The 23,222-nt window shown below is 44.2% G+C and overlaps 1 protein-coding gene across 3 annotated transcripts in view; it reads left to right on the top strand.

Annotated features, from left to right (window-relative positions):
* The window catches only part of notch1b (notch receptor 1b), a 122,202-nt gene that overhangs the window by 32,392 nt on the left and 66,588 nt on the right, over positions 1-23,222 (top strand). For all 3 annotated transcript variants that reach the window (XM_069889833.1, XM_069889823.1, XM_069889814.1), the window contains exons 3-4: positions 10,840-11,105; positions 12,496-12,834. In XM_069889833.1, coding sequence (XP_069745934.1) covers positions 10,840-11,105; positions 12,496-12,834 — 605 coding nt within the window. The remainder of the gene's footprint in view (positions 1-10,839; positions 11,106-12,495; positions 12,835-23,222) is intronic.

Below are 23,222 nucleotides of genomic sequence, written 5' to 3'. Positions count from 1 at the left end.
ATTTTGTTCAGTCTAAGCTTTCTAATTTTCCTCAAATCTTGGAAAAAATATTATTGATATACTTTTAGATTTGCAGTTCTCCCAGCGTGGGTTAATATCAATTACTTATAATAACTTATTAGATCTAAGAGCAGCTTCAATGACTGTGATTAAGAATGATTGGGAACACAAGTTGAATATATCTTTGTCAGATTAAGATTCGTTTTCCACCCATTTTCTCTAGCCTGCAGTGCTTCCACCCTCCAAATTTTAATTGGCTCACCACTGGCAGAGATGCCTTCAGCTAACAATACCCTCACCTCTGGATTTCCCTCCAATATAGTCACTTCTTTCTTATTTTGTTTGTTATCTGCCATAGTGTCTCATTATGTGACTCAGCCCCAGTTTAACAATTCTGTGAAACACTTTGGGATGTTTTTGCTGTGAAAGGTGACTATGAACAGTTTGATGGTGCTATTGGAAGGAATGAATTTTGTTGTCGTGACAGATTGAAAGTGAATGGGTTTGAATGTTCGTGTTGAGGCGTGGGATTCTGCAACACAGTTTATACCTGGGCTAATTTACAGAGTGGCATCAAGCTCTTCAATATATCTTTGTGAAGCTAGTGAGGCTTTGCTGGCTGTGTGTGCTCTGGGTATTTTTAACTGCTTGCATGTATCTGTGAGATGGAAAATCGTGGGGTTTGAAAGGGATATAATGTTTACCTTCTGCACCTTGGGTTTGGCACTGCGAGGCTTTCAGGATCACTCAGAGTGGTGTGTGTTGGGGGGTGGGGGTTGGGTACTTGATGGGGCAGGAATGTGCCAGGATTCTGTGGATTGTGGCATAAAGTTAAGCAGAGATTTTAGAGTTCAAAGTGAGTGTAGTTTGGCTCATTGTAAATTGATTTCTATAGCAAATGACTTAGATACACATGCAGTACCTGGCCTGGTACCCAGCCTTCTCTCCAATATCCAGCCCTCTCAGCCCTACTGCGGAGCACAGGCAGCTTGGAAGCCCTGAAACCTGGCCTTTCCTTGGGAGACTCAGGGCCACGATGGTCAGATGAACAGGAAGGTCCTTTGCATTCCGAGCCAACTCCAAGCATTCCTCCTTTATTTACTCTCCTTCACCTTTTGTCAGGACACTTACCTTCTAGCCGGAGTGCTGTCAGCAGCTGCTCTCCTCTTCACCACATGCACCTCCTGCTGGGCAGGCTCTGAGGCTTTGCTCACAGTGAGAGGATAACACAATCCTCCCTTCCACCTCCTTGCACCCATTGTTGCTCCTGCTCGTTTGGTCTTGCATTTCCCTCTCTCTCTCTATCTTCATTATCTGCTCTTTTTGATTTTTCTCAGTTGTCTCTGCCTCATTTGCTCTGTCACTCTATCCCCATCTCATCTGCTCTTGCTCTGTCTTGGCTTCTCCTCTGTCTCTTACCCCTTTTTCATTCTCCACACCTCTGACAAATGAAAATGTATTTGTAAAATCTGCTGGAATTGTTTTCTCTACATGCACAATTCAAGAGAGAATGAGCAAAGATTGTACAATCGTTAGATGTGTCACCTTGCAGCAGGTACCCTGGCCAGGAGCAAAGACAAAACTGACCACCTGCAGCTCAGTAAAAACACAGTTATGTCTTTATTTTTTAAAAATTTAGACAAAAGAGCGCAGTAACAGCCCTTTTGGCTCACGAGACCATACTGCCCAATTACACCCAATTGACCTACATCCCTGGTATGTTCTGAAGGTTGAGGGGGAGAAAACCCATGCAGACACGAGGAGAATGTAGAAATGGCAGCTTCGGATTTGAACCTAGACGTGATAAACTGTGTGAACGTAAAGTGCAAAGATTACCCTCACCCTTTTTTTGGTAACCTATCCACTTGGTTCAGGCCTGAACTTTCTGTCCTCAAAGAGTAGGTGCAGCAGGAAGCCATTCAGCCTTTTAAGGCTGTTCAGATGCTCATTACAACATCTGCACGTCAAAAACCATTTCTGTTTTGTGGATTAAATAGAACCCCAAGACATTCTATGCGTATGTGAAGAACAGAAGGATGATGAGATTGAAGGTGGGGCTGCTAAAGGATAATGGAGGTAATGTGTCTGGAAATCGAGGAGGTTAGGGAGGTCCTAAATGAATACTTTGCTTCAGTATTCACAAGAAAAAAGGACCTTGATTAGGGTGAGGTCAGAATAGGACAGGCCTGTATGTTGGACAATGTGGAGATTAAGGAAGAGGAAGTGCTGGATCTACTTGGAATCATTACGCTTGATAAGTCCCCAGAGTCAGGCAAGATAAACCCCAGGCTGCTGTGGTAAGGGAGGGAAGAGTTTGCTGGGGCAGAAGCTATGATCTTTAAGTTCTCTTTGGCCACAGGGGGAGGTGCCCAAGGATTGGAGAATGGCAAATGTAGTCCCCTTGTTTAAAAAAAGGTAATGGGGAGAATCCTGGGAATTTTTAGACTGGTGAGTCTTACGTCAGTGGTGTGCAAACTATTGGAGCGGATGCTTAAGGATAGGATTGATGGCCATTTGGAGAAATATAGTCTACTCACAAGAAAGCTTGAAAAACTCATGCAGTTTGGCATGCAGAGTTTTGCCGCCAGCCTTCCAGACTTCTGGGGGGATTCCATCCATACCTGCTGCTTTGCCACTTTTCAGTTGTTCGATTGCCTTATATGTCTCATCCAGGGTGGGAACCTCATCCAGCTCTAGCCTTAGGGGCTGTTGAGGGAGCTGGAGCAGGGCGGAATCTTGGACTGAGCGGTTGGCACTGAAAAGAGATTGGAAGTGTTCTGACCATCGGTTGAGGATGGAGATCTTGTCGCTGAGGAGGACTTTGCCGTCTGAGCTGCGCAGCGGGCTTTGGACTTGGGGTGAGGGGCCGTACACAGCCTTTAGAGCCTCGTAGAAACCCCTGAAGTCGCCAATGTCCGCGCTGAGCTGGGTTCGTTTGGCGAGGCTAGTCCACCACTCATTTTGGATCTCCTGGAGTTTGCGCATGAGTTTTTCAAGCTTTGTTGGGACCAAGGTAAACTGCCTCAGGCTAGGATTCTACTAAATAGAATAATACCTAGTGTCGCCGAGAATATTCTCCCAGAATCACAGTGCGGCTTTCGCGCAAACAGAGGAACTACTGACATGGTCTTTGCCCTCAGACAGCTCCAAGAAAAGTGCAGAGAACAAAACAAAGGACTCTACATCACCTTTGTTGACCTCACCAAAGCCTTCGACACCGTGAGCAGGAAAGGGCTTTGGCAAATACTAGAGCGCATCGGATGTCCCCCAAAGTTCCTCAACATGATTATCCAACTGCACGAAAACCAACAAGGTCGGGTCAGATACAGCAATGAGCTCTCTGAACCCTTCTCCATTAACAATGGCGTGAAGCAAGGCTGTGTTCTCGCACCAACCCTCTTTTCAATCTTCTTCAGCATGATGCTGAACCAAGCCATGAAAGACCCCAACAATGAAGACGCTGTTTACATCCGGTACCGCACGGATGGCAGTCTCTTCAATCTGAGGCGCCTGCAAGCTCACACCAAGACACAAGAGAAACTTGTCCGTGAACTACTCTTTGCAGACGATGCCGCTTTAGTTGCCCATTCAGAGCCAGCTCTTCAGCGCTTGACGTCCTGCTTTGCGGAAACTGCCAAAATGTTTGGCCTGGAAGTCAGCCTGAAGAAAACTGAGGTCCTCCATCAGCCAGCTCACCACCATGACTACCAGCCCCCCCACATCTCCATCGGGCACACAAAACTCAAAACGGTCAACCAGTTTACCTATCTCGGCTGCACCATTTCATCAGATGCAAGGATCGACAATGAGATAGACAACAGACTCGCCAAGGCAAATAGCGCCTTTGGAAGACTACACAAAAGAGTCTGGAAAAACAACCAACTGCAAAACCTCACAAAGATAAGCATATACAGAGCCGTTGTCATACCCACACTCCTGTTCGGCTCCGAATCATGGGTCCTCTACCGGCACCACCTACGGCTCCTAGAACGCTTCCACCAGCGTTGTCTCCGCTCCATCCTCAACATCCATTGGAGCGCTTACATCCCTAACGTCGAAGTACTCGAGATGGCAGAGGTCGACAGCATCGAGTCCACGCTGCTGAAGATCCAGCTGCGCTGGATGGGTCACGTCTCCAGAATGGAGGACCATCGCCTTCCCAAGATCGTGTTATATGGCTAGCTCTCCACTGGCCACCGTGACAGAGGTGCACCAAAGAAAAGGTACAAGAACTGCCTAAAGAAATCTCTTGGTGCCTGCCACATTGACCACCGCCAGTGGGCTGATAACGCCTCAAACTGTGCATCTTGGCGCCTCACAGTTTGGCGGGCAGCAACCTCCTTTGAAGAAGACCGCAGAGCCCACCTCACTGACAAAAGGCAAAGGAGGAAAAACCCAACACCCAACCCCAACCAACCAATTTTCCCCTGCAACCGCTGCAATCGTGTCTGCCTGTCCCGCATCGGACTTGTCAGCCACAAACGAGCCTGCAGCTGACGTGGACTTTTTACCCCCTCCATAAATCTTCGTCCGCGAAGCCAAGCCAAAGAGTCTACTCAAGGATAGTCAGCATGGCTTTAAGAAGGAAAGGTCATGCCTCACGAGTCTAATTGAGCTTTTTTAGGAGGTAAGAAATTGATGAGGGTAGGGTGGTAGATGTGGCCTATATCTATTTTAGTAAGGCATTTGAGAAGGTTCCCCATGAGAGACTCGTTCAGAAAGTCACGAGGCATGGGATCCATGGAACCTTGGCTGGGTGGATAAAAAATTGGCTTGCATGTGGAAAGTAGAGAGTAGTGGTAGAAGGAAAGTTTTCTGCCTGGATGTCAGTGATTAGTGGAGCTCTGCAGGGATCTGTTCTGGGACCCCTGCTTGTTGTGATTTTTTATGAATGACCTGGATGAAGAGGCAGAAGATTGGGCCAGTAACTTTGTGGATTATACAAAGGTTGGAGGAGTTGTGGATGGTGCTGGAGATTGTTGTAGGTTACAAAGGAATATAGACAGGATGCAGAGTTGGGCAGAAAAGTGCCAGATAGAGGTGATGCATTTTGGAAGGACAAACCTGAAGGCTGAGTATAGGGTTAATGGTCAGTTACTTAAGAGTGTGGATGAACAGAGGGATCTTGGGGTTCGAATCCATATATCCCTCAAAGTCACCGCACAGGTTGATATGATAGTTTAGAAGGCCCATGGGATGCTTGGCTCCATTAATAGGGGGATTGAATTCAGGAGTAGAGAGGACATGTTGCAACTCTACAAATCTCTGGTGAGTCCCCATTTAGAGCATTGTGCTCAGTTCTGGTCATCTCATTATAGGAAGGATGTGGAAGCTATGGAGAGAGTGCACAGGAGATTTACCAGGATGTTTCCTGGATTGGGAATCAAGTCTTATGAGGCGATGTTAGCAGAGCTGGGACTTTTCATTTTGGAACATAGAAAGATGAGAGGAGACTTGATAGAGGTTTACTAGATTATGATAAGTACAGATCAGGTGGATCAGCAAATACCAGAGGAAATATGTACAAAATGAAGGGAGGGAAGTTTAGGGGAGACATCAAGGGTAGAATTTTTATTCATAAGAGTTGTGGTGCCTGGAATGCCTTGCCAGGTATGGTGGTGGATGCTGAAACATTTGGGGCATTTAAGAGACTCTTAGCAGACACATGGATGAAAGAAAAATAGAGGGTTATGGGATAAGGAGGGTTTGGTACTCTTTTTTAGAAAGGAATATATGGGTTGGCACAACATCGAAGGCCGAAGGGCCTGTACTGTGCTGTATTGTTCTATGTATTGTTTACCCAATAAAAATGGATGAGTCTTTGTTTGAAATTTTCTATTGATCTCTCTTGCCTTGAGGTTTTGAGTACGGAAATGCTATGATTCCTCTGTGTGATGAGTGTTCCCTCACATTTGCCCAGAACCTCTAGCCCCAATTGTTTATCTTCATATTTACATCATGGTAGAAGACGATTCCAGCCATTTAAGTCCTTCCCACCCAATTAACCTACTAACCCCATACATTTTTGGAGGGTGGGTGGAAACCGGAGAACCCAGGGAAAACCCACGCAAACCCAGGGAGAATGTAGAAGCTGCTCACAGACAGTGCTGGGTTCAAATCCCATGTTAACCACTATGCTAAACATGCCTCCATTGGACTCCCCTCCATTGAAATAATGTCTCACTGTCTACTGAGAAAATCCTTAAATTGAAATCCCTTGATGAAGTGACTGTTCAATGAGATCCCCCAAACTCTTGGTGACCCATATTTAATTCTGCAAAGGACTAATACAAAAACAGAACTCAGCGTGTCATGACAATGAAATATCATGATATTTTAAGCTGGAAGTGGGGTGGGAAAAGACTGGACAGGATACCTGGCTGAGGAATCGTGCTGTTCACCCAGCCTCAGTTATGTGGTTCAAGTGTCTGGATTGTGGGAGGAGAGGTGGGAGAGCTTTGGCACTTCTACACCCATGTCATCTGGGATTATTGAGAAAAGTCTGCCCTTGTAGGCAATATTGGTTCATGTTTTGACAGACCTTCGATTAAAATAGAGCAAGGGACTGGAGGGATTTCATCTTGAGTGACACAAATGTTTCCTGGTGACACCAGCTTTCGATCTCCCACTGCATCTTGTAACGGAGTTGCGTTTATCTTTAATGTTAAACTATATTTCTCATATATAAACATGTTTTAGTAAAGTAAATTGTGGAGATAAAATATTGTATCTGTATTCTTAGTTGTTAGTTGTGGGTGGTTACAAAGACAACACAGAAACATTTTAAACACCCATGGTTCTCGAGATATTGGAAACAATGTGTTAGTTCAGAAGCACCTGTATAAATGCACAGCCATTTTAGTTTTGAGGAAAGCAGACTTCTCACAGACATAAGTGGATTTAAATGTTTTTAGCACATTTGTGTCAAAGACCTTATAAGCTTCAAAGACAGAAATGATGTCACATACCATGTGACATGAAAAATGGAAGAAATATATTATTCTGAGAGACAAAGGGATCAGTTCCATTTGGAGAGTACAGAAGTCAAAACCCTGTGATACAGGCGCTGAAACCTTGTGAAAGAACAGTAACCAGAATTGGTGCTATTGTGTGTTACTCCTGGGAAAAGGGGAACATAGAATCAGTGGCTTTTGAAACATTTTGCTGTCTCTTTGGAAAAGAGGACAGATTTATACCAGGTCTATTTTTGTATTTGGCCACTCGTTTCACCCTTATCTGGGTTTGTGAATGCATTTTAGAAGAAAACTGTCAGTAAAAAGACCTGATGTTTAAAAGCGCTTTATAATTTTTTTCTGAACTGAGATTTTAAGACCTTCAAGCAAGACTAAAATGATGATGAACTTTTAAAGGTTGACTTTTCAGAGAGGAGTTTGAATTACACAAGCACGTGTGTACACACACACACACACACACACACACACACACACACACACACACACACACACACACACACACTTGTTCATTGTGGGGTTAAGTTTAGAGTTCAGTAAGTTTAGAGATCAGTAAGAAATGTTATGTTATTAATAGTTTATTAAAAACTATTATTTTGAATTTGCCATTGTCTGGTCAATTTTCCACTGCTGTTCCTGTGTTAGTATGAACAAAAACCCTTTAGTCCCCAACATAATTAAAATGGTTGATAGTTTATAACACTCTCTCCTTCCCCTTCTTTCCATCTCTCGCTCTCTTTCCACCTCCACCTTTCTCACTCTTTTGCTCTCTCTCTCTCTCTCTCTCTCTCTCTCTCTCTCTCTCTCTCTCTCTTTCTCTCTTCCCCCCCCCCCTTACCCTCGCCTTTCTACCATTCCCTCTGTCTCTCTTCAAAAACAAGCCCTTGCCAAGTAATAAAATCAAACAGTCATAAACTCATTGGGTCAGTTGCAGACCACCTTCTCCTCATTGTCTTTTTACCAATTGGCAGCCAATGAGCTAACAGATGGTTTGAAGAGGGGCCTCTCTTCACCCCCAGCTCCTAACATGTTATTGTTTCTCTGGAAGCCTGTGCTCAAAAGCTACACCACCAGCCATGTGAACAACATGGTAATTGGCCATTTCAGCCCACAAGTCCGTGCCACCCAATTTACCTACATCCCCGGTACGTTTTGAAGGGTGGGAGGAATCTGGAGCCCCCGGGGAAAACCCACCCAGACACGGGGAGATCGTACAACCTACGGTCCCGATTGCTGGTGCTGCGCTAACCGCTTCAACAGACATGTTGGTGCTTGTTTTTGAAGTCTTTCATTCATCCTGTGTGTCCTGGTGGGCACATAAGGTGGGTTTATTTTCTTGGAACTGATTTCTGCTCTGCTTCTGAATGAATGTTGATAAATATTTTGAAATATATTGCCACTGAATTGGTTTTTATCACCTTTCCCTTGGGGGAGATGTCTGCCCTTGAGTACCTGGCTGACAATGTGCATATTTAATCAATGATTATCTGAGTAGACTAGTCTGGGTGCCTATGGTTGAAGGATCTCAGTACCTGATTGAGTACAGAGCGGTATCACATTGCAACAGACCATTTGGCCCACCAAGTCTTTGGTCACCCATCCTCCGCCCATTTATATCATTCCTACATTAATCCCAGGTTTTACCACTTAAAAACACACTGAAGTAATGTCCAGTGGCCATTTAACCTACTGACCTGAGCATCTATAGGAACATTGCTAGAAACTGGAACAGCCACACAGTCACACAGAAAGTGAAGAAGGAAGAGCGATGACTTAGAGAAGGTCGACAAGATTCTGAGAGGCCTAGATAAGGAAGAGAGTCGGCACCTTTTTCCCAGGGCAGGATTATAATAACCAGGGGACATCTGTAAAAAGTAAACAGAGGAAGGTTTAGGGGGGACATCAGGGGTAGGTTTTTTAAACAGAGAGTTGTGGATGCCTGGAAGGCCTTGTCAGAAGTTGTCGTGGAGGCTGGAACATTAGGGGCTTTTAAGAGACTCTTAGACACACGGATGAAAGAAAAATAGAGAGTTATGAGTTAGGAAGGGTTTAGGATTTTTTGATAGGAAAGTATAGGTTGGCAAAACGTTAATGGCAGAAAGGTGGTAGTGATCTGTTTTATGTTCCATGTTCAGACTCCACATAGACAGCAACTGAGGTTAAGATTGAATCTGGGTCCCTGGCCCAGCACAGCAGGAGCTGAACCAGCTGTGCCACTGTGCTAGCCAAGCAATTCATTGGATTTTCACTCCTCCATTTTGACTTGGACAACCTACCATATAATAGTCGATTCTTGCAGACCAATATTTTAGGTGAAATTAATGGATCGACTGTTACTTTCATATTACTGTTGACCTTGGTAAGTACCTTTGGTGATCGATGTGTCAGGAGTCCCAATGGGCAGGGTGGGGGGGGGGGGGGGTGGGTGGCCAAGACCAGGTGGTAAGTCCACATTTGGGGCATCTGGAGCTCAGGCAGGTGGGCAGGGTCTAGGTGAGACTCCATGGTTGGAGCATCAGGAGATTGGATGCCAGGCAGCCAGGGCCTAAGCACAGTCAAGGTGTTTGGAGCTCTGGTGGGCAAGAGATGGCAGTTGGGAAACCCAGAGGGCGGACAGACAGGGCCAAAAGTAGGAGAGTCAACTTTTACATGGCATATGTGCGTATAGGATTTACCTGGTGTGGAAATTAGAGGCACAAGTATCCTGAAATAATATACTGGAGGAGATGGCAGGAAGAAGGTGAAGCATAGTTATGGAGAAAATGAGGATTAGGATGTGAACTTTGCCATAGAGTTGTTGCTGAACTGGGAACCAGTGTGGGTCAGTCTGGACAGGGTGAAGAGTGATCAGGACAAAGCTTTAGGAACAGGCACTAAGAGACAATGGGATAAACTCAAAGAAATGGCTTTAAATAGTGAAAATAAATAGCCAGTCAAGGATGACCCAATCCGATGAGCATGAAGTGACAGAATTTTGATTGGTCGTGAAGAAAGCAGGTCAAGTCAAAGGTGGACATGACAAATAAGTGGAATAGTGTTCTATCAGAATTAGCCGTCCTGTGTGATGGAGTGATCCAAGAAATCTATGGATGAGGATGAGCTCTGTTTGTGCAATAGTGGGAGACTCTGACATGGAGGTAGCAGGAAGGGAAGGTCCAGCTGTGTACAACCCTGTTGCGAGGCGTTAAAGGCAGAATTGGGAGAAGAGGATGAGGAATGAGCAGAAAAATTGACGTGGTCTGACAAGTCAGGGTTTGAGGAACACGCGATCCAGTGGACCAGGGTTAAGTCGAAGGAGCATGTGATCTCTTGGCGCCAGTTCTTTGTTCAAGGATCTGAAATTCTGTTGAGCAGCAGGAAGGCAGGATTGGCATTGCTCTGAACAGGTTGCTCTTCAGGTGTGATAGATCTCACCTTGTCTCCATTTCCGTCAATCCATCCTCTCTGCATGAACCCTTCATGTCATTGGCTCTTGCAATGTCTCCTTCCCCCTACCCATGACCTTCTTCTAGATCCCCCCATCCCCAACAGCGTCCCTTGAATACAGTTTTTTTTTGCACCACCAATAAGTGGTAATTCTACCTGGCCCGCAGGAAAAGAACCTCAAGGTTATATGTGATGTCATGATTGTATTCTGACAATAAATCTGAATGTTTTAAAAACTTTTTTCTTTCCTTTAAATTGGACATTAAAGATCATCTTTTTGCCATCTGTCCTTAAGTGTCTGAATTTGCTTTCCCATAGAGTGCCTTAGGGAATTTAAAAGTTCCTGACTCAAGCATCTTTTCTCTGTTTACAGGGCCAGTAAAATGCAGGGATACTGTACCTGACTTGGACACTCATCAAGTTGTTTCATCTTCCTTTCCAGTTGCAGTCCAGGATATCTGGGAGAACGATGTCAGTTCCACAACCCCTGCCTTAGCTCACCCTGCAAGAATGAGGGGACCTGCAATCCCATCATCCATGGCCAGGCCATCGACTACAGTTGCACCTGTCGGCTGGGCTTCACAGACCGTCTTTGCCTCACGCCCCTCAACAACGCATGCCTCAGCAGCCCCTGCCACAATGGGGGGAGCTGTCAGCTGACAAACAGCCTGCGGGAGTACAAGTGTCGGTGTCCCCCAGGGTGGGCAGGTATGTAACAGCTGGCTGGTATCTGAGAGTAGTGAGGGGTGCGAAGTAGTTCTCACACACTGATCCTCACTGGGGTACAGGTTCCACACACTCTGATCTTCACTGGAATACAGGTTCCACACACTGACCCTCACTGGGATATGGTTTCCACACACACTGAACCTCACGGGGGTACAGGTTCCACACACTGATGCTCACTGGGATACAGGTTCCACACACACTGACGCTCACTGGGTTACGGGTCCCACACACACTGACCTTCACTAGGTTATGGGTTCCACATGCACTGTCCCTCTCTAGAGTACAGGTTCCACATACTGACCCTCACTGGGATATGGGTTCCACACATACTGACCCTCACTAAGGTACGGGCTCCACACACACTGAACCTCACTGAGGTACAGGTTCCACACACACTGACCCTCACCGGGGTACAGGTCCCACACACACTGACACCCACCGGGGTACAGGGTCCACACACACTGACCCTCACTGGGGTACAGGTCCCACACACACACTGACCCTCACTGGGTTACAGGTTCAATAGACATAGTAGTAGTTGCAGGCCATGATAGGACAGATTCTCTGTGGAGTATTGTAAACACACTAAAATGCTAGAGGAACTCAGCTGGACTTCTCAGCATCTATAAGAGATCAAGATATATTGCTGATGTTTCTGGCCTGAGCCCTTTTTCCTTGAAGAATGGCTCAGGCCTGAAGCATCAGCAATATATCTTGATCTCCTATAGATGCTGAGAAGTCCAGATGAGTTCCTCTAGCATTTCAGTTATGTAACTGCAATCACAGCATCTACAGCCTATTGTGTTTCACATTGTGGAGTTTGAACATATCTGCGTCAATTACAATGAGGAATATTATACGTGTCTGAGACGGTAGATTGAGGAAACAATTCCCTCTCATGGGAACATTCCGAAATAAGGGCAAAATGTTTAACTCGAGAGTTGAATTGTTTCAGATGATGATGAGAATTAGTGAAAATTCGCAATTCTACCTCAAGGTCGCTTGGGGTTAGGAATCAGTTAAGAATTTGAAAATGACAGGGCTTTCTTGTGAGCTGTCCTATGGAACTATGGAACTTGGTTGAGATGACGATATTATAATACAGATTAACTAGAGTGGAATGAAAAATTAGCACAGTCAAGGGACTGAATGGCCTTCTTTTTCCCAGGGGGAATTGATGGCTCAGAGTGTTGATTGGCTGTGATTGTATGTACAGGGGTAAGTGGAGTCCCTGATAGGGCATTCAGTGTCTAGATGATGTGAACAGTGTATATGAGCCATGAGTGGAAGGGAAAGGAAACCATTTTGGACACATTGCTTTTTTGCCTTCCACTGTTGATCAAAATGTTTGCTTTACTCCTGTGCTCAGGTAAGCAGTGCCAACAGGCAGACCCATGCGCCTCCAACCCCTGTGCCAATGGAGGGCAGTGTGTGGTGTTCGAAGGCCACTATATCTGCAGATGTACATCGGGATTCCATGGGCCCATCTGCAAGCAGGACATCAATGAATGTGGAATTAACCCATCGCCTTGCAAGAATGGTGCCACCTGCCTCAACGAGATCGGCTCCTACCAGTGCACCTGCCCTCCCGAGTATACAGGCCATCACTGCGAGAATCTCTACGTGCCCTGCTCGCCCTCACCTTGCCAGAATGGAGGCACTTGCCGCCCACTTGGTGATGCCCTCTACGACTGCACCTGTCTTCCAGGTAAGGGTCTCCCTCTCTGTGTTGGCTTTCTCTGTTTGCTCTCATATCCATCTAGTTACACTCACACAGTGTCACGAGTTGCATGGATCCTGTGAGGGGGATTTGTGGCTTGGTTTTACGTCACCACAAATGAATACCTAGGACGGAATTTCAAGCTGATTGAAAGTTAGATGAGAATGATTGAATGCAGTTATGTAAAAATAGTATGATGAAAATTATTAACGTAAGATATAGATAGGTTCAATATAATATTTTTCATCAATTATATTTAACCCTTCAAAAATTGAAGATTTTTAAATTCAACATTATCAAATTTATGTTTTAGATGTGGTTGAGAAATAGGTTCATTTTTCCATTCTACTTGGCTATGTTCTAAGGTAAAACCTTTCTGGATAGAGGTGGAAATATTCTTGGAAAAAATATTAAAGGTTAAACTCCTGCTTGATCCGATTTTATTTTTGTTGGGTAATGTTAAAATTATTAATTTTAAATTAAGATCAACTTAGTATCAAATTGAATTTTTACAAAAAGCTTTAGTTGTTTCCAGAAAATGCATAGCCATTACTTGGAAATCAGATCGAGATTTAGGACTGGAGAGATGCATGCTGAATTACATTCTTGTACTTCATTTGAAAAAAAAATCACTTTTAATCTATGTAATAAATATCATTTCTTTTTGGAAAATATGGAGTCCATGCTTACAATATGTTGGTTTGAAAGTTTGAGAGCTCTCAATAACTCGTTACAGAGGAAATTTTCAGTTCCACAGTTATTGAACTGAGGTTATCTTTGTACCATTGACATTCTCCTTCTCTTCATCTTTCTTTATTGGGGTTTAGGGTGGGTTGGGGATAGGGAGGGAGGGAGGGATAAGGGATTTATATACCACATATGTATCATTGTTTTCAGTATATTTTTAATAATTGTAATTGTGATTTTAAAATTTTTAAATAAAATATTTAAAAAAAAGAATAGCATGCTGAGATTGAATTGAGTAGTTTGGTATTTATGTGGAACACAATGCTGGAGAAACTCAGCAGGTCAAGCAGTGTCTTTTATACAGCAAAGATGAAGATACATCACCAACATTTTGGGCTTGAGCCCTTCAACAAGGTGTTGGCAAAATGTCCTGAATAAAATGGTGAGGAAGGGCAGGGGGAGGAGAAACACAGTCCCACAGGTTGAAGGTAGCAGGTGAATAAGGGAGAGAGAGGCCACACCAGCAAACCGGGGGAGGGGGTATGAATGTGAATGGAGAGAGATGGGGATGAAGAGCTGGGATAAAAAAGACAGAGGGATGGGGAAGAGGGGAAGAATGGGGAGTGGGCTAGCAGAAACCAGAGAGTTTGATGTTAATGCCATCAGGTTGGAGAGTGCTCAGAGAGGTGTTGCTCCTCCAATTTACAGGTGGTCTTTGTTTGACAGTACATGAAGCATGGACAGACATATCAGCGCAGGGGTGGGGGGCAGAATTGAAATGGTTAGCCACTGGGAGATCCCTGTCATTGATGAGGACAGAGCAAAGGTGCTCAGCGAAGCGATCTCCCAGCCTGTGTCCAATCTCTCCAATGTAGAGACAGTCACAACAGGAGCACCGGGTGCAATTTGGTATTTATTTTTGTAGAAAAACAGGTATCCACAGATGTGTTACATGCTGGTTTATAAACAGATTAGTGGACTCCAGTCAGAGGTTCACAGGCTGATATCTAAGCAGGGGTTTAGTTGTTTTTACATATAGTAAAAACACCTAAATAAACCATACAATTACAGAACAGAAACAGGCCAGTTCGGCCCTTCTTGTGGATGCCAAACACCTTCTCTTCCATCCGAAACTTTCATTTATACAAAACAATATTTTTTTTTAGTTGATAAAATACTTGTTCTGCATTTGAATTATCTGTCTGTGTGTGTGTTATGTCTGGTTGTGTGTCTGCATGTTTTGCATGGAGGACCGGAGAACGCTGTCTCGTCAGGTTTTACCTGTACAATTGGATGACATAAACTTGACCTGACTTGACTAATATGAGCACATTGCTATTTATAGGCTGGCATTTAGTCGGATTCAGTTAGTTTTGAATAAAAAATACACCTTTTTTGTGTAATCCACCCTGTAGCTTTACAGGAAATTGAGAGTTTGGGCAGATTTTCATGACTTGTTCATGACAATAAATTCTGATTCTGAGAACTACGCTTAGTTCACTTGAAATTAATCTAACTTTAGAAACACTAATGTTATAAAGCCTTCATAATTCATTTCTTTGAAATCAATGCACTTATGCTAGTGATGGGATAAAAATTTCTAAGGATCCACGTGGTAAAGCCTTCATGTTTGGGGGGGGGGGGGGGGGTGTTCTCGGCTCAAGTCTAATTGAAAGATCTAAGGTTATATATAGCAGAGAAGATGGAAGGCTGGGAAACATTTAATATTCAGGACTGTCCTGTTGAAGCAGGAGGGGGAGGGGATGGGTGGAGAGATGCAGAGCAGAGCACTTGGCTCTGGGTCAAGAGGAGCTGATTGTGTCACTCTCCCAGGGCTCTGTGATTGAAGCTACTAATCTTGGAGGAAACATCTGGGCGGTGGAATCCTGTGCTGTCTCCAGCTGCAGACAGATGTAGGCATTAGCTTGTTGAGGGGCCTGAACATCTCAGGACCATGCTCTGTATTCTCCCCTCCCACATTCCCTCATGCTCCTTCCCCTCTTTGACTTTGGGCTCAAACAGTGAGTTAATCAACAGCTGGACATCCAGTCCGATTGTTACTGGGTGTAGGCAATCCAGACAACCTGAGGTTTTGATAAACTCTTTTTGTGTTTTCCTCCCTGATTCCAATCACTTTGAACTTTGTCAACAAGCTGGATTTATATATAATAAATTTCTTTCAATTCTCTTGCAGCTCAAAAGTAGGTCACTTTGCCCGCTGTGTTAATTCATCCTCATCTTTATGGCTTCCTTCTTCAATATTTCTTCCTGACCCAAGTTACACAATCCTATTATTGTTAAACTTGCATCCACCTTACCATTCAAGTAGCACACTGCAAGGAGAGTTCAGGTAGTTTGATGCTCAGTTGAAGAAGAGGACCCCCAGGGTAGTGATCTCAGGATTGCTTCCCATGCCACGTGCTGGAGAGGTTAGAAATAGGAGGATAAGGCAGTTTAACGTGGCTGGAGACATGGCGTAGTAGGGAGAGCTTCAGGTTTCTAGATCAATGGGCTCTGTTCCAGAGAAAGTTGGATCTGTCCCAATTGGATGGATTTCATCTGACCTGGAAGGGAATTAATATCCATGCGGGTAGGTTTGTTAGTCTTGTCCTGATGGGTTTAAACTAGATTTGCAGGGGGAGGGGAACCAGGAGGTTAGAACAGTTAGTGAGAAGGAGGGGGGATAAAGGTCATGCGAGGACTGCATGTATAGACAGAAATCAAGGGTTTCTACATGATATAAATGTTCTCAGGTCTATTTATTTTAATGCAAAGAGTATTGTTAGAAAGGCTGACAAGCTGAGGGCATGGATTGACACGTGGGATTATGATAGTATTGCTTTTAGCGAGACTTGGTTGTAGGAGGGGCAGGACTGGCATCTTAATGTTCTGGGGGTTCTGTTGCTTCAGATGTGATAGAGGGGGAGTGATGAAAAGGGGAGGAATGGCATTGCTAGTCAGGGAAAATATCACAGCTGAGCAAAGTCAGGAGGGCTCATCTACAGAGGCCATATGGGTGGAGTTGAGGAACAGGAAAGGTGTGATCACACTGATAAGGTTGTATTATAGACCACCCAATAGTCAGAGAGAATTGGAGGACCAAATCTGTAGAGTGATAGCAGACAGATGTAAGAAACAGAAAGATGTGATCGAAGGAGATTTTAACTTTCTACATATTGACTAGGACACCCATACTATAAAAGGGGTGGATGGTTTGGAGTTTGTCAAATGGGTTCAGTAAAGTTTTCTAAATTAATATTTAGAACTACCAATGAAAGAGGATGCAATACTGGATCTTCTATTAGGGAACAAGACAGGTCAAGTGACAGAAGTATGTGTAGATGAACAATTTGGGTCCAGTGACCATAATGTCAGTAGATTCAAGTTATTTATGGAAAAGGATAAGTCTGGTCTTTATGTTGGGATTCTAAATTGAAGGAAGACAAATTTTGTGGAAATGAGAAAGGATATAGGAAGAGTGGATTGGAATATATTGTTTTCTGGCAAGGATGTGTTCAGTGAGTGGGAGGACTTCAAAGGCGAAATTTGGAGAGTGCCGAGTTTGCCTGTTCCTGTTAGGATTAAAGGCAAAGTTACTAGGCATAGAGAACCTTGGTTTTCAAGTCAGATATTGGGGTTCTAGTTAAGAAGAAGAGAGAGGTACATAGCAGGTTTAGGCAACAAGGATCTAATGAGGTACTAGAAGAGTATAGAAAATGTAAGAAAATACTCAAGAAGGAAATCAGGAAGGCAAAAAGAAGACATGAGGTTGCTTTGGCAGATAATGTGAAGGTAAACCTGAAGGGTTTCTACAAGTATGTTAGGAGTAAAAGGATAGTAAGGGACAAAATTGGCCTCCTAAAAGATCAGAGTGGTCATCTATGCGTGGAGCCTCATGGGGAAGATCTTAAACAGTTTTTTTGAATCAGTATTTACTCAGGAAACTGCCACAATGTACAAGGAAGGAAGGGAAACAAGCATGGAACATATAGAGATTAAAGAGCAGGAGGTGCTTACTCCCTTACAGCAAATAAAGGTAGGTAAATCCCCCCAGGCCTGACATGATTTTCCCTTAGACCTTGAGGGGGACTAGTGAAGAAATTTCAGGGGCCATGAAAGATATATTCAAAATGTCCTTGGCCAGAGAGAGGTGCCAGATGATTGGAGGGTAGTTCATGTTATCTCATTGTTTAAAAATGGTTCAAAAAATAAACCAAGTAATTATAGGCCAATGAGCCTGATGCCAGTTGTAGGTAAGTTATTAGAAGCAGTTATAAAAGTCAGGATATATAGGTATTTGTACAGCCAAAGGCTGATTAAGGATAGTCAGTATGGCTTTGTGCTTGATCGGTTGTGTTTAATGAATCTTGTCAAGTTTTTTCAAGGAGGTTACCAAGAAGATAGATGAAGGAAAGACTGTGGTTGTTGTCTACATGGACTTTAATAAGATCTTTGACAAGTTCCCACATGGGAGGTTAGTTTAGAACTTAAAAACGGTAGGTATCCATGGAGAGGTTGTAAACTGGATTCATAATCAGCTGTGTGGGAGAAGATAAAGGGTGGTAGTGAATGGTGCTCTTCGAATTGGAGGCCTGTGACCAGTGGTGTGCCTCAGGGATTCAACTCGGGACCATTATTGTTTGTTGTCTATATGAATGATCTGGATAATAATGTGGTGAATTGGATCAGCAAGTTGGCTGATGACACAAAGATAGGAGGCGCTGTGGACAGTGAGGGAGGTTTTCAAGCTTACAGAGGGATCTGGACCAACTGGAAAAATTGGCCAGAAAAAGGCAAATGGAGTTTAATGGAGACAAGTGTGAGGTTTTGAATTTTGGAAGGACAAACCTAGAAAGGACATATTTGGTATATGGTTGGGCACTGAGGAGTAGGACAGTCGAATCTGGGAATACAGAAACATAATTTCCTGAAAGTGGTATCACAGGTGGGTAGGGTTGTAAAGAGACATTTTGGCATCTTGGCTTTCATAAATCAAAGTATTGAGTGTAGGAGTTGTGATGTTGAATTTGTATAAGACATTGATGAGGCCAAATTTGGGTTATTGTGTGCAGTTTTGGTCACCTAACTACAGGAAAGATATCAATAAGATAGAAAGAGTGCAGAGAAGATTTACCAGGATGTTGCCCGGACTTCAGGAAATGAGTAACAGGGCAAGATTAAATAGGATAGGACTTTATTCCTTGGAGCAAAGAAGAATGAGGGGAGATTTGAAAGAGGTTTACAAGATTACAAGAGGTATAGACAGAGTGGATGAGAGTAGGTTTTTCCCACTTAGATTGGGGTCATGGTTTTAAGCTGAAAAGGGAAAGTTTTAGGGGGAACATTAGAGGGAAGTTCTTCACTCAGAGTGTAGTGGGAGTGTGGAATAAGCTGCCATCTGGTGTGGTGAATGCAGGCTCAACCTTAAGGATAGATTGGATAGATACATGGATGGGAGAGGTCTGGAGGGTCATAGAATAGAAGCAGGTCAATGGGACTAGCAAAATAGTGGTCAGCACAGACTAGAGGGGCCAAATAGCCTGTTTTCTGTGCTGTAGTACTCTATGGTTCTAACAATAACACACAGCGGGAAATAATGTTTTCTCTTGCTATTCCTGGTCCTTTTACCAAAATATTTTGGCCCTCTGGTTTCTGGCCCTTGTGCCAATAGAAAGAATTCCTGTCAAGCCATCCATAATTTCCTCTTTCTGTCTGCAAGCCTCCATGGTCTCCTGGTTTGTATCCTTCTCACTCTTTTGGAATTTGTTTTGAAGCCTGAAACTGTGGATTTGAACTCATCTCAACATTGTTAAGGTTTTGAATATCAATTGACCATGCCTGCAGTCTAAAAACTATAAAGGCAGGTATGGAAGCTTTCTCCATGTGAGTCATGAACTAATGAAGAGGAACAACACTCAGAAGAGTGAGGCAGAGATTATTTCCAAGCTGGAGGTATTGCTGGTGAAACCAACATCCATTACCTATCTCTAACAGCCTTTCCAAGCCATCTTCTTGAACTTCATCCATCCTTATGGTGAAGGTGCGCCCAAAATGCTGTCACGAAAGGAGTTTGAGGATATAAAAGGACTGGCAGCAGATTTCCATAAGAGCAACACACATAGTGCTGGGGGAACTCAGCAGGTCAGGCAGCATCCAAGGAAAGCAACAGTCAGCCAATGTTTCGGACACAAAGCCTTTTGTCAGAAATCACTCCGCTGAGTTCCTCTGGCGCTTAGTGTGTGGCTTCAGTTTCTCAGCATCCACAGACTTTTCATTCACCTCAGATTCCCGAGAGAGGATGGTATGTGACTACATAAGATTGCTTCAGTTAATGGCTGAATTCACTGCACGGAACGCATCATCCTGACCCGTCACTGGTCCTTTGAAATCTAGCACCTCTCTGCACTATGGCACAGAAGGGCTGAAGACGGACAGGTGTGGAAACATGGAGAGGGAAGACTGGAAAGTGAGGTGCAAAAAAACAAAGGAGAAAGTGAAGAAGTGGAGATCTGGTGATAGAGAGCAGGGCAAACAACTTGGCCTGTCATCGGGAGCTAATGGGCAATGCTTGGGAAAGAGTCATTGCAACGTGAGCTATTCATGGCCAGCCAGATTGTGCATCATGCAACCATGTAGCTTCACGGCTGGAAATATTCCAGCGGCATTCCTGCTGCCCAACCCAGTTGTACCCCCAATTGAAGCTTCATTTCAAATAACAGCCAGCTTCTGGTATAAAACATAAAAGGCTGCAGGCGCCGTGGTTGAAGTAAAAACTTAGGATAAACTTAGCAGGTCAAACAGTGTCCTTTATATAGCAAAGATACATAACCAATGTTTGGGCTTGAGCCCTTCATTAAGGTCAGAACCACAGAAAACTACGGCACAGTAAACAGGTCATTCAGCCCTTATAGTCTGTGCCAAAACATCATTCTACTAGTCTGACTGACCTGCAAATATTCCATAACTCTCCAGACCTCTCCCATCCATGTATCTATCCAAGTTATTCTTAAAACCTAAGAGTGAGCACACATTTACCACATCAGATGGCAGCTCATTCCACCATTCTCTGAGTGAAAAAGTTCCCCCTAAACCTTTCCCCTTTCACCCTAAAGCCATGTCCTCTCGTATTTATCCCTCCTAATCTAATATGGAACAATGTCGGCAGGCACCTGAACAAAATGGTAGGGGGGGAGGTGTAGGGTGAGGAGCACGGTCCAAAAGGCAGGGGCTAACAGGTGGAGAAGGGAGGGAGGGCACAGAGCAAATGGGGAGGAGAGATGGCTCTGTGAATGGAGAGGAAAAAGGCCGGAGAGCAGGAGAAAAGAAGATAGAGGGAAAGGGAAGGGAGGGAGAATGGAGAGTAGGTTAGCAGAAAAGAGAGAAGTCGATGTTAAAGCCATCCATTTAGAGAATCCCCAGGCTGAAATTCAAATGTTGTTCCTCCAATTTACAGGTGGTCTTGGTGGGATAATACACGTGGCCATGGACACACATATGAGTATGGGAGAGGGAGGCAGAATTAAAGTGGTTGGTCACTGGGAGATCCCTGATACCGGTTTGGACAGAGCAAAGGTGCTCAGTGAAGCAATCTCCCAGTCTGTGCCCAGTCTCTCCAATGTAGAGAAGGCCACAAAGTGAGCACCAGGTTCAGTAGATCACTCCTGTGGATAACCAGTAAATTGACTCTCTGGGGCTCCGAAATGTGGTGAGGGCACTTACTGCGGCCACAGGGGAATTCAGGTGATTAGTGGGGAGGGATGAGTGGGTGAGGGAGTCACAGAGGGAGCTTTCCCTATAGAAGAAGACAGAAAGGGGAGGAGAAGGGGAACTTGTGTCTCGTGGTGGGACCACATTGTAGGTGGTGGAAATTATAGAGATGATGTGCTGGATGTGGAGGTGAGGGCAAGGGGAATCCTGTGTTTGTTAAGTCAGGGGGCAGAGGGGTCCAGGGCAGATGAGTGGGAAATGCAGGAGATGCAGGTGAGGGCTGAGTTGATGGTGGTGGAGGGGAAGCCATGTTTGTGGAAAAAGCCAGACATTTCAGAAGATCCAGACTGGAAGACCTCATCTTGGGAACAGATGCGGCAGAGACAGAGAAATTGAGAGAAGGGACTAGAATCCTTGCAGGGTGAGAAAGTGTAGTGAGGTAGTTGTGGGAGATAGTCAGTTTCCCCTTGTCTTCATTCCCTTAGCTCTCCACCCCTTCCCTCTCTATTCACAGAGCCACCCCCCTCCTCCTGTTTGCTGCTGTGTCCTCCCTCCCTTCTCCACCTCCTGCCTTTGGGACTGTGCTCCTCCCCCCACCCTTCACCCTCTACCATTGTTCAGGCACCTGTCGACATTTTTCCATATGACATTTTTCCATACCGTGAAGGGCTTAAGCCCAAAACGTTGCTTATGTATCTTTATCTCTGCTGCTTGACCAGCCGAGTTTGTCCAGCATTGTGTTTTATCTGATCCTATCTGCCTCCCTCAGAACCTTTGCTTTCTGCATCTACATTTGCTTCTGTTTCAACAATTTACTCATTTAAAAAAACCTCTTCCATGTTTTCAAATTTCCTAAAATCTTTGAATCCCACAAAACCATCTGAAATTTATGTATACAGAATTCAAGCAATCAGCAGGCTCACACAACCAGCCAAAAAATTGTGAAAATCAATCGATAAAAATTACAGTAGTTTAAAATTGGCATGCCTTGCAGTTAATTTGCCGATCAGGCAAGTGTCAAGCAACCGGAAAATCCCCATCGGTACCAGTTATCAGGGGGTCTTACTGTCCTTTCAATTCTGCTCTCAGACAATCATGATTTTAATTGCTCCATCCCCAACACTAATCGTATGTTTTTAGCTGGCAAGGTTCAAAACATAGAATTCCATCTCTAAACCTCACTGTTCATTCTGAAGCTTGCCTCAACTAAATTATTGGCTATTTTGACACCCTTATACTTCCCGATATGCCTCAGAAACAGGTTTCGTTTGATAATGACTCTGGGAAGTATCTTCCAACATGTTACTACATTACAGGTACTATTTGGAAGCAAAGTGTCTCGATTATTTGATTGCCTTTCTTTATCAGGATTGGAAGAGTTGTTTTTTTTTTAATCAGATCATTTTATTGAAGTAATTTTGATCTCAAAGTTCAGATCTTTTGGGTTTCTAATCAGGATGGCTATCAAGTAAGAGTAATCTGGGATAGAGAGGGATGTGGAAAATTAATAGATTAGAGGGTGAAACTGTGTCCTCTGAGAGCTGGTAATTTTGAGTAGGGTTGCATCACCTGACATTTAGAGTGTGGCAATTCCTGTTGATGTCAGAAAGCACCGCCTCTCACAAAGGCTCATGTCAATCGCTATCCTTTTTTTGGTACTTATTGTCTCTTTTCAATGTGGACGCACGTGTATATTTGTGTGTGTGTGTGTGTGTGTGTGTGTGTGTTTGTGTGGTTGGCTTTTTAGTTTTTTGTAGTTTTTGTTACAAAGTACCAGTTCAACTGCAGCAAGTAAGAATATCGGCATTGATGTGCATTGTTCAATGTCTTTGGCTTGGCTTCGCGGACGAAGATTTATGGAGGGGGTAAATGTCCACGTCAGCTGCAGGCTCATTTGTGACTGACAATTCCGATGCGGGACAGGCAGACACGGTTGCAGCGGTTGCAGGGGAAAATTGGTTGGTTGGGGTTGGGTGTTGGGT

Source organism: Narcine bancroftii, chromosome 1, assembly GCF_036971445.1.
Source record: "Narcine bancroftii isolate sNarBan1 chromosome 1, sNarBan1.hap1, whole genome shotgun sequence".
Classification (NCBI taxonomy): Eukaryota; Metazoa; Chordata; class Chondrichthyes; order Torpediniformes; family Narcinidae; genus Narcine; species Narcine bancroftii.
This window is presented reverse-complemented; position numbering and strand designations above follow the sequence as displayed.